Source organism: Cherax quadricarinatus, chromosome 33 (genome assembly GCF_038502225.1).
Source record: "Cherax quadricarinatus isolate ZL_2023a chromosome 33, ASM3850222v1, whole genome shotgun sequence".
In the NCBI taxonomy this organism is placed as follows: domain Eukaryota; kingdom Metazoa; phylum Arthropoda; class Malacostraca; order Decapoda; family Parastacidae; genus Cherax; species Cherax quadricarinatus.
In genome coordinates this window covers 36099424-36112496 of record NC_091324.1, presented here as the reverse complement: position 1 = coordinate 36112496, position 13073 = coordinate 36099424, and the positions used below count along the sequence as shown (strand labels likewise).

The window sequence follows — 13073 nt, the reverse complement described above, 5'->3', positions numbered from 1 at the left end:
AACTGGAGTCTAGCAGCTGGCTCGAGTCTAGCAGGTAGCTGCAGCCTAGCAGGTGACTGGAGTCTAGCAGGTAGCTGGAGTCTAGCAGGTAGCTGGGGTCTAGCAGGTGACTGGAGTCTAGCAGGAGGATGGGGTTTAGCAGGTAGCTGGAGTCTAGCAGCTGGCTGGAGTCTAGCAGGTAGCTGGAGTCTAGGAGCTGGCTGGAGTCTAGCAGGTAGCTGAAGTCTAGCAGGTAGCTGGAGTCTAGCCGGTAGCTGGAGTCTAGCAGGTAGCTGGAGTCCAGCAGGTGGCTGGAGTCTAGCAGTTAGCTGGAGTCTAGCAGGAAGCTGGAGTCTAGCAGGTAGCTGGAGTCTAGTAGCTAGGTGGAGTCTAGCAGGTAGCTGGAGTCTAGCAGGTACCTGGAGTCTAGCAGGTGACTGGAGTCTAGCAGGTAAATGAGTCTAGCAGGTAGCTGGAGTCTAGCAGCTGGCTGAAGTCTAGCAGGTAGCTGGAGTCTAGAAGGTAGCTGGAGTCTAGCAGGTAGCTGGAATCTAGCAGGTAGCTGGAGTCTAGCAGGTAGCTGGAGTTTAGCAGGTAGCTGAAGTCTAGCAGGTAGGTGTAGTCTAGAATGTAGCTGGAATCTCGCAGCTGGCTGTAGTCTAGCAGGTAGCTGGAGTCTAACAGGTAGCTGGAGTCTAACAGGAGGCTGGGGTCCAGCAGGTGACTGGAGTCTAGCAGGAGGCTGGGGTTTAGCAGGTAACTGGAGTCTAGCAGCTGGTTGGAGACTAGCAGGTAGCTGGAGTGTAGCAGGTGACTGGAGTCTAGCAGGTAGCTGGAGTCTAGCAGGTAGCTGGGGTCTAGCAGGTGACTGGAGTCTAGCAGGAGGCTGGGGTTTAGCAGGTAACTGGAGTCTAGCAAGTAGCAGGAGTCTAGCAGGTAGCTGGAGTCTAGCAAGTAGCAGGAGTCTAGCAGGAGTCTAGCAGGTAGCCTTCACGTTTCCATCTACAAAATGGATACAACGTTCGCAGTAAATACAAACATTGATGGAAAGTTCGAAAACCAAAATTTGCAAAAGAAAAATAATCCTTTTCGGTCGAATTTAAATACGTTTAGTTGCAAAAAGAATCACCTTCAACATTGGCGGTGATCCACTCCAGGTAGGCGGAGACGCGAGTGTAAACACCGGGAGATCCAGGGATCCCACAGCCAACGCCGAATGATGTGATTCCTACCAGTATGTGGCGGAAATCCTTCATTACAGTGAGAGGTCCTCCTGAATCTCCTAGACACGTATCCTTCCCGCCATCCTCCTCACCAGCACACAGCATCCTAGGTGTTATCTTGACGTAACCTACTCGTTTACCTTGACAATCTTGATCAAGTATGGAAACACTAACTTCCCGAACTACGCCTGGCTGATGTAGATCAGTAGTGTGGATGATGCCCCAGCCGTATACCATGCCTGTAGTGCCCTCAAACATGTTGCTGGGGTCTGTGGGCAAACATGCCGCCCTCAGCTCAACATGGGAGACTAGATCCAGCTCTTGGGCCAATTGGACCAGCCCTATGTCATGGTAAGTCTCGAAGAAGGAATATTTCTCGTGTACAATGATGTTCTGTACGTCTACCAAGGCAGTAACACCCTGTACATCGTCTTGTGTCGTCCACTGGTTGTGATCTCCAACACCAACCTTAAGGAACTTAGACTTAATCACTCTACCAGTGTCCTGATCATAGAGGCAGTGTGCTGCAGTGATGATGTATCGAGCAGTTATAATGGTACCACCGCAGTAGTAACCATCTTTCTTCTTAGGTAACTTGAGACCCACCAACCATGGGTACTTGTGTAGTGTTAACTCTGTTCCACCCACGATGCGTTCCCCGTTGTTCACCCCACACGAACACCGACCTACCAACATCAACAACGTTATGAGAAACACTACTTTCATCTTCCTTCTTAACTTAACATTAACACAAACAGCTGTTAAGGCAATAATCTGATTTATCATTATTGTTATTATTATTATATATAGCAGATTCATTTACTTGTTTTTACAGAAGCATTATAAATATTATTACATTTATCTAAATGATAAGAAAATACAAGAAATATATATATATATATATATATATATATATATATATATATATATATATATATATATATATATATATATCGTGCCGAATAGGTAAAATTGGTAAAATAGCAAGAACTCATTTAAATAAGTCCTTTCTAAAATTTTCTTTTATACATTTAAAGATAAATTTTTTTCATTTATGTTAATGTAAAAATTAATAATTTTGTACCAAAAGACCCTTAGAAAACTTACCTGACCTAATCATAATAAACCTAGTTTAATTTAGTATAATCCAACTAAATATATTTTAGATAAGTTTACAATAATTTAATAATAGACAACCACAATGAAATGCACACACACACACACACACACACACACACACACACACACACACACACACACACACACACACACACAAGGAGATTGACTGGGAAAACCTGGAGCCCCATGGGGGTCCCGAAACATGGAGAGCCAAGATGATGGATGTGGTACTGGAAAACCTCATGCATCAACATGTTAGAGACACTACCAGAGAGAGAGAGGAGAGGATGAACCAGCAAGACTGGACCTTGTATTCACCTTGAGTAGTTCGGACATCGAGGATATCATGTATGAAAGGCCCCTGGGAGCTAGTGATCATGTGGTTCTGTGCTTCGACTACATAGTTGAGCTCCAAGTGGAGAGAGTAGCAGGAATAGGTTGGGAAAAACCAAACTACAAAAGGGGGAACTACTCAGGCATGAGGAACTTCCTTCAAGACATTCAGTGGGAGAGGGAACTGACAGGAAAACCAGTACAAGAAATGATGGACTATGTAGCAACAAAATGCAAGGAGGCAGAGGAGAGGTTTGTTCCCAAGGGAAACAGAAATAATGGGAAGAACAGAACGAGTCCTTGGTTCACCCAAAGGTGTAGGGAGGCGAAAACTAGGTGTACTAGAGAATGGAAAAGGTACAGAAGACAGAGAACTCAGGAAAATAAAGAGGTTAGCTGAAGAGCCAGAAACGAATATACACAGATAAGAAGGGAGGCTCAGCGACAATGACATAGCATCGAAAGTTAAGTCTGACCTGAAGCTGTTGTATAGCCACATCAGGAGGAAAACAACAGTCAAGGACCAGGTAATCAGACTGAGGAAGGGTGATGGGGAGTTCACAAGAAACGACCGAGAGGTATGTCAGGAGCTCAACACGAGATTTAAAGAGATATTTACAGTGGAAACCAGTAGGACTCCAGGAAATCAGAACAGGGGGGTACACCAGCAAGTGCTGGATGAGGTACATGTAACCAAGGAGGAGGTGAAGAAGCTGCTATGCGAACTTGACACCTCAAAGGCGGTGGGACCAGACAACATCTCTCCGTGGGTCCTTAAAGAGGGAGCAGAGATATTGCGTGTGCCATTAACAAAGATCTTCAACACATCATTTGAAACTGGGCAACTCCCTGAGGTATGGAAGATGGCAAATGTAGTCCCAATTTTTAAAAAGGGAGACAGACATGAGGCATTAAACTACAGACCTGTATCACTAACGTGTATAGTATGCAAAGTCATGGAGAAGATCATCAGGAGGAGAGTGGTGGAGCACCTGGAAAGAAACAAGTGTATAATCGACAACCAGCATGGTTTCAGGGAAGGAAAATCCTGTGTCACAAACCTACTGGAGTTTTATGACAAGGTGACAGAAGTAAGACAAGAGTGAGAGGGGTGGATCGACTGCATTGTTTTGGACTGCAAGAAGGCCTTCGACACAATTCCTCACAAGAGGTTACTGCAAAAGCTAGAGGATCAGGCACACATAACAGGAAAGGCACTGCAATGGATCAGAGAATACCTGACAGGGAGGCAACAACGAGTCATGGTACGCGACGAGGTGTCAGAGTGGGCGCCTGTGACAAACGGGGTTCCACAGGGGTCAATTCTAGGACCTGTGCTGTTCTTGGTATATGTGAACGACATAACGGAAGGGATAGACTCAGAAGTGTCCTTGTTTGCAGATGATGTGAAGTTAATGAGAAGAAGGGCAAAGAAGACCACGGACACAATATAGTCTAGATGGACAAAGACTGCAAACCTCACTCAAGGAAAAAGATCTGGGGGTGAGTATAACACCGAGCATATCTCCTGAGGCGCACATCAATCAGATAACTGCTGCAGCATACGGGCGCCTGGCAAACCTACGGATAGCGTTCCGATACCTCAGTAAGGAGTCGTTCAAGACTCTGTATACCATTTACGTCACGCCCATACTGGAGTATGCAGCACCAGTTTGGAATCCACACCTGGTCAAGCACGTCAAGAAATTAGAGAAAGTGCAAACGTTTGCAACAAGACTAGTCCCAGAGCTACGATTGTCCTACGAAGAAAGGTTGAGGGAAATCGGCCTGACGACACTGGAGGACAGGAGGGTCAGGGGAGACATGATAAAGACATAAAATACTGCGCGGAATAGACAAGGTGGACAAAGACGGGATGTTCCAGAGATGGGACACAGGAACAAGAGGTCACAATTGGAAGTTGAAGACTCAGATGAATCAAAGGGATGTTAGGAAGTATTTCTTCAGTCATAGAGTAGTCAGGGAGTGGAATAGCCTAGAAAGTGACGGAGTGGAGGCGGCAACCATACATAGTTTTAAGACGAGGTATGATAAAGCTCATGGAGCAGGGAGAGAGAGGACCTAGTAGCAATCAGTGAAGAGGCGGGGCCAGGAGCTATGACTCGACCCCTGCAACCACAAAAAAGAGGTGAGTACAAATAGGTGAGTACACACACACAGGGAGAGGACCTAGTAGCGATCAGTGAAGAGGCGGGGCCAGGAGCTGAGTCTCGACCCCTGCAACCACAATTAGGTGAGTACACACTCACACACACACACACACACACACACACACACACACACACACACACACACACACACACACACACACACACACACACACACACACACACACACTTCTGGTACTGGTTAAGGCTCCACTTTGCCCCAGAACAGTCTGAATATGTCGTAGCATGGGTTCAACAAGGTGCTGGAAGGATGACATAACATCACGCAGTTGTTACAGAGTTGCCGACTACACATTTATGCTGCGAATCTTCCGTTCCACCACATCCCTAACGTTTACCTCAAATTCTGACCCTACCATCCTCATCTCTTAGTTTAAATCGCAATTTGTCAATCCTGGCGACGTTTATCCAGTCTTCAACTGGCTATCATGTGCTTTTCTAGGAGATCCTCTACTCTTCTCCTGATGCTCATCTCAATAACGTTAAATCCAATACATGTCAGCAACACTGATCTGTAGTTTAGTGCAGCATCTCCGTCTCCTTTCTTAAATATTGGGACTACGTGTGCTCTCTTCCACACTTCACACAGTCGCCTTGTTTCGATAGATATGTTGTAGATTTTTGTTAGTGGTTCACACAGTGCACCTGCTCTATCCCTCATGACCCATGGAGTGATGTTATCTGGGATCACAACCCTGAGGAATCTAGCTCACCTAGCAGTTTCTTCACCACCTCCTCGGTTGTGTGCAGTGTGTCTAGCACTTGCAGGTGCACCCTCGGTTTACTGAAAGCCTCCCTGTCTACACTGTGAATTCCTCCCTTAATCATGTGCTGAGCTTTTCACGTACTTCCTGTTCATTCTTTCTCAGCCAGATTACCTGGTCCTTGACTATTGTTTTCCTCTTGATTTGGCTGAATAATAACTATGAATCATATTGGAGAGTTAGTTAACAGTGCTAAGACTCGTGCAGATATATGGTTCAGAGAACCTACAAGTTGATAAACTACATTAAGATCTTCAACCATTCTTCTCGGTATTGGACTGAGGGAGCCACTGCCTGGAGAAACCTTGCCACTGCCTGGAGAAACCTTGCCACTGCCTGGAGAAACCTTGCCACTGCCTGGAGAAACCTTGCCACTGCCTGGAGAAACCTTGCCACTACCTGGAGAAACCTTGCCACTGCCTGGAGAAACCTTGCCACTGCCTAGAGAAACCTTACCACTGTCTTCAGTGCTTCAGTAGAGAGAGAGGTGACTATATTGTCAAGTCTTTTCACAAAGACCGAACGTTTCGACTTCAAGAATGGAGACGGGGATAGAGTGAATTGTTGTGTTTGTAGGGTCCTGATTGAAGAGTCGTCCATTAGTTTTAGTGCTTCCGTGTCGTCTGTGCAGACGATAATGAAGGAGTCTTTCAGAGAGTGGATTGCCGTAAATTTGACCTGCAGGCAGGTCCTTACGACGGTAGCTAGAGCTAACTTCGAGGAGTCATTTATTGCACCATTCACAGGCTTGATTTTCACACGATTCGACAGCATTGTGAAAAGGATATCACGTTTGTAGAATATAAATTCTACACCCCGACGGGGTCGAAGAGAGGCTTCTTGCGGTGTAGAGCAACTGAACTTCTCCAGGCCGAGGGACTGACAACCTCAAATTCTACGACTTCAAGGGTGATGGACTGATTACATCGTCTTCACATCTCTACTGTTCCTGCCTACTTTCTGTATTCGACTGAAGAAGCCTACTGTGTAGGCGAAACGTTTCGGAATAAAGTTGTCTAACTGTTGCATATGTGTCTTACCTAACAACCTGTCGGTATTGTATACCATTTTGATGTTCAGCAGATATACTCAAATACACAGCAGAAATACTCAAATACACAGCAGAAATAATAGAAAACACAGCAGATATACTCAAATACACAGCAGAAACACTGACAAATAGACAGCAGAAATGCAGACAAGTAGACAACGGGAGTCCTAGGTACTACTCACTAGGTAGACAACAGGAGAACTAGGCACTACTCACTAGGTAGACAACAGGAGAACTAGTTTCTACTCACTAGGTAGACAACAGGATAAAAACACTAGGTACTACTCACTAGTTACGCAACAAAAGCACTAGGTACCACTCACTAGGTGTACGGCAGGAACACTAGGTACTACTCACTAGGCAGACATCAGGAGCACTAGTTCCACAGCAAGAGCACTAGGTACTACTCACTAGTTACATAGCAGGAATGCTAGGTACTACTCACTAGGTACACAGCAAGAACACTAGGTACTACTCACTACGTAAACAGCAGGAACACTAGGTACTACTCAATAGGTAGACAGCAGGAGCCCTAGGTACCACTCACTAGGCAGAAAACAGGAGTACTAGGTACTAGTCACTAGGTAGATAGCAGGAGCACTAGGTACTACTCACTAGGGAGACAGCAAGAACACTAGGTAGTACTCACTAGGTACACAACAGGAACACTAGGTACTAGTCACTAGGTACACAGCAGGAACACTAGGTACTACTCACTAGGTACTCAGCAGGAGCACTAGGTACTACTCACTAGGTAGACATCAGGAGCATTAGGTACACAGGAGGAGCACTAGGTACTACTCACTAGGTAGACATCAGGAGCACTAGGTACACAGCAGAAACACAAGGTACTACTCACTAGATACACAGCAGGAGCACTAGGTACTACTCACTAGGTGCACAGCAGGAACACTAGGTACTACTCACTAGACACACAGCCGGAACACTAGGTACTACTCACTAGATACACAGCAGGAACACTAGGTACTACTCACTAGGCACACAGCAGGAACACTAGGCATTATTCACAAGGTAGACAGTAGGTGCACTAGGTACTACTCACTAGGTACACATCAGGAACATTAGGTAATACTTACTACGTACACAGCAGGAGCACTAGGTACTACTCAGCAGGTACACAGCAGGAACATTAGGTACCACTCACTAGGTACACAGCAGGAATACTAGGTACTACTCACTAGGTACTCAGCATGAGCACTAGGTACTACTCAATAGGTACACAGCAGGAACACTAGGTACTACTCAACAGGTACAAAGCAGGAGCACTAGGTACTACTCACTAGGTACTCAGCAGGAGCACAAGGTGCTACTCACTAGGAACAAAGCAGGAGCACTAGGTACTACTCACTAGGAACACAGCAGGTGCACTAGGTACTATTCACGAAGTACACTAGGTACACAGAAAGAACACTAGATACTACTCACTAGATACACAGCAGGAACACTAGGTACTGCTCACTAGGAACACAGCAGGAGCACTAGGTACTGTTCACTAAGTACAGAGCAGGAACACTAGGTACACAGGAGGAACACTAGGTACTACTAACTAGGTACACAGCATGAACACTAGGTACTACTCACTAGGTACACAGCAGGAGCACCAGGTACTGCCCACTAGGTAGACAGCAGGTGCACTAGGTACTACTCACTAGAAATACAGCAGTTGCAATAGGTACTACTTACTAGGTACACAGCAGGAGCACCAGGTACTGCTCACTAGGTAGACAGCAGGTGCACTAAGTACTACTCACTAGGAACACAGCAGGTGCACTAGGTACTACTTACTAGGTACACAGCAGGTGCACTAGGTACTACTTACTAGGTACACAGCAGGTGCACTAGGTACTACTTACTAGGTACACAGCAGGTGCACTAGGCACTACTCACTAGGTACACACCAGGTGCACTAGGTACTACTTACTAGGTACACAGCAGGTGCACTAGGTACTACTTACTAGGTACACAGCAGGTGCACTAGGCACTACTCACTAGGTACACAGCAGGTGCACTAGGTACTACTCACTAGGTACACAGCAGGAGCACTAAGCACTACCCACTAGGTAAATAGCATGAACACTAGGTACTACTCACTAGGTACACAACAGGTGCACTAGGTACTACTCACTAGACAGAGAGCAGGTGCACTAGGTACCACTCACTAGGTGCACAGCAGGTGCACTAGGTGCTACTAACTAGGTAGACAGGACTAGGTACTACTCACTAGGTAGACAGCAGGAGCACTAGGCACTACTCACTAGGTACACAAAATCACTAGGCACTACTCACTAGGTACACAGCAAGAGTACTAGATACAACTCACTAGGTAAACAGCAGCAACACTAGGTACTTCTCACTAGTTACGCAGGAGGTGCACTAGGTACTACTCACTGGTACAAAACAGGAGCACTAGGTACTTCTCACTAGGCACACACCAGACTCTCTAGGGACTACTCACTAGGTACACAGCAGGAACACTATTTACTACTCACTAGGTACACAGAAGGAGCACTATTTACTACTCACTAGGTAGATAGCAGGAGCACTAGGTACTACTCACTAGGTACAGAGCATGGACACTAGGTACTACCCTCTAAGTACACAGCAGGTGCACTAGGTATTACTCACTAGGTACACAGCAGGAGTACCATGTACTACTCACTAGGTAAACAGCAGGTGCATTAGGTACTATTCACTAGGTACAAAGCAGGAACGCGAGGTACTACTTAATAGGTACACAGCAGGAACACTAGATACTACTCACTAGGTACACAGAAGGAGAACTATTTACTACTCACGAGGTAGACAGCAGGTACACTCTCTCTTCCCACAAGCATCAGGTAAGATAGTGCCGTGGAGACACAGCTTCTTCTTGCCTTTGTAACAGAAGCCTCCCTGAAGCTGGCAAGTTACTGTAGCAGCACACGACCTGTGTTCTGAACAAGACTATCATTATTACAACACTTTATACCATCCTGAAGCTTGCAAGTTACTGTAGCAGCACACAACCTGTGTTCTGAACAAGACTATCATTATTACAACACTTTATACCATCCTGAAGCTGGCAAGTTACAGTAGCAGCACACGACCTGTGTTCTGAACAAGACTATCATTATTACAACACTTTATACCATCCTGAAGCTTGCAAGTTACTGTAGCAGCACACGACCTGTGTTCTGAACAAGACTATCATTATTACAACACTTTATACCATCCTGAAGCTGGCAAGTTACTGTAGCAGCACACGACCTGTGTTCTGAACAAGACTATCATTATTACAACACTTTATACCATCCTGAAGCTGGTAAGTTACTGTAGCAGCACACGACCTGTGTTCTGAACAAGACTATCATTATTACAACACTTTATACCATCCTGAAGCTGGCAAGTTACTGTAGCAGCACACGACCTGTGTTCTGAACAAGACTATCATTATTACAACACTTTATACCATCCTGAAGCTGGCAAGTTACTGTAGCAGCACACGACCTGTGTTCTGAACAAGACTATCATTATTACAACACTTTATACCATCCTGAAGCTGGCAAGTTACAGTAGCAGCACACGACCTGTGTTCTGAACAAGACTATCATTATTACAACACTTTATACCATCCTGAAGCTTGCAAGTTACTGTAGCAGCACACAACCTGTGTTCTGAACAAGACTATCATTATTACAACACTTTATACCATCCTGAAGCTGGCAAGTTACAGTAGCAGCACACGACCTGTGTTCTGAACAAGACTATCATTATTACAACACTTTATACCATCCTGAAGCTTGCAAGTTACTGTAGCAGCACACGACCTGTGTTCTGAACAAGACTATCATTATTACAACACTTTATACCATCCTGAAGCTGGCAAGTTACTGTAGCAGCACACGACCTGTGTTCTGAACAAGACTATCATTATTACAACACTTTATACCATCCTGAAGCTGGTAAGTTACTGTAGCAGCACACGACCTGTGTTCTGAACAAGACTATCATTATTACAACACTTTATACCATCCTGAAGCTGGCAAGTTACTGTAGCAGCACACGACCTGTGTTCTGAACAAGACTATCATTATTACAACACTTTATACCATCCTGAAGCTGGCAAGTTACTGTAGCAGCACACGACCTGTGTTCTGAACAAGACTATCATTATTACAACACTTTATACCATCCTGAAGCTGGCAAGTTACAGTAGCAGCACACGACCTGTGTTCTGAACAAGACTATCATTATTACAACACTTTATACCATCCTGAAGCTTGCAAGTTACTGTAGCAGCACACAACCTGTGTTCTGAACAAGACTATCATTATTACAACACTTTATACCATCCTGAAGCTGGCAAGTTACAGTAGCAGCACACGACCTGTGTTCTGAACAAGACTATCATTATTACAACACTTTATACCATCCTGAAGCTTGCAAGTTACTGTAGCAGCACACGACCTGTGTTCTGAACAAGACTATCATTATTACAACACTTTATACCATCCTGAAGCTGGCAAGTTACTGTAGCAGCACACGACCTGTGTTCTGAACAAGACTATCATTATTACAACACTTTATACCATCCTGAAGCTGGTAAGTTACTGTAGCAGCACACGACCTGTGTTCTGAACAAGACTATCATTATTACAACACTTTATACCATCCTGAAGCTGGCAAGTTACTGTAGCAGCACACGACCTGTGTTCTGAACAAGACTATCATTATTACAACACTTAATACCATCCTGAACCTTGCAAGTTACTGTAGCAGCACACGACCTGTGTTCTGAACAAGACTATCATTATTACAACACTTTATACCCTCCTGACGCTGGCAAGTTACAGCATATATATATATATATATATATATATATATATATATATATATATATATATATATATATATATATATATATATATATATATATATATGCAAGGAATTCGCAAGAGCAGGCGAAATATACACAAACACTGATATCTGGCTGAAGGAGACTCGAACCTACGAACCTTGGAACAATGTACGCAGTGCTATACCAGTCTCACCACACTGGACAATACCTTGGCGTGCAGCCAAGGTATTATTTTTTTCGCTGAACTTCTGTTGCTTACACTTCTTGATATAAATCCTAGTAATCTGTTTGCCTTATTACGTACGCTTAGGCATTGCTGTCTTGGTTTAAGGTTGCTGCTTACCATAACCCCCAAGTCCTTTTCGCAATCTGTATGGCTAAGTTCTACATTATTTAACTTATAAGTACTAGGGTTATGGGCACTCCCAAGCTTCAGAACCTTGCATTTATCTACATTGAACTGCATCTGCCACTTTTCTGACCAGGTATTGAGTTTGTCTAAATCCTCCTGAAGTTCCCTGATATCTACGTTTGAATTAATTATCCTACCTATCTTTGTGTCATCGGCAAATTTGCTCATTACGCTAGTAATTCCCTTATCAAGAACATTGATATATATTATAAACAACAACACACCTAAGACTGATCCCTGTGGAATGCCACCTGTTACGGATCCCCAATCGGATTTAACCCCATTTTTGGACACTCACTGCTTCTTGTCTGTGAGCCTTCATAAATGTTACTTTGCTCACACTCCAACAGCACGTCTAGTATTAAAAACCATTTGTGTTCATTCACTCCTAGTAAATACGCTCACACATGCTTCATAGAAGTCCAAGCCCCTCGTACACAAAACCTCCTTTACCCCCCTCCCTCCAACCCTTCCTATGCCGACCCCTACCCCGCCTTCCTTCCACTACAGATTTATACACACTCGAAGTCATTCTGTTTTATTCCATTCTGTCTACATGTCCAAACCACCTCAACAACCCTTCCTCAGCCCTCTGGACAACAGTTTTGGTAATCCCGCACCTCCTCCTAACTTCCAAACTACGAATTCTCTGCATTATATTCACACCACACATTGCCCTCAGATACGACATCTCCACTGCCTCCAGCCATCTCCTCGTTGCAACATTCATCACCCATGCTTCACACCCATATAAGAGCGTTGATACAACTATACTCTCATACATTCCCCTCTTTGCTTTCAAAGAGAAAGTTCTTTGTCTCCACAGACTCGTAAGTGCACCACTCACCCTTTTCTCCTCATCAATTCTATGATTCACCTCATATATATATATATATATATATATATATATATATATATATATATATATATATATATATATATATATATATATATATATGAGATTTTCGCCTTATAATCGGTGATACACACGTAACAACATGTACCGTATATGCCACCTTTATATCAACAATGTATCTCTTAAATCTTATATATATATATATATATATATATATATATATATAACATTTAAGATAAATAAATCAAGGGATGTCCCAGAATAAGTTAAGGTAAGAAAGACTTACCAC

At 44.1% G+C, this 13073-nt stretch overlaps 1 protein-coding gene across 1 annotated transcript; it reads right to left on the bottom strand.

Annotated features, from left to right (window-relative positions):
* Window positions 1-311: 311 nt before the first annotated feature.
* Window positions 312-12096, bottom strand: LOC128705875 (hypodermin-B-like). Its single transcript, XM_070091051.1, has 3 exons — window positions 12066-12096; window positions 9475-9612; window positions 312-1888 (listed from the first exon to the last, which is right to left on the bottom strand). The coding sequence occupies exons 1-3, from the start codon at window positions 12094-12096 to the stop codon at window positions 1089-1091; spliced, it is 969 nt and encodes a 322-aa protein (XP_069947152.1). The 3' UTR covers window positions 312-1088.
* Window positions 12097-13073: the final 977 nt, after the last annotated feature.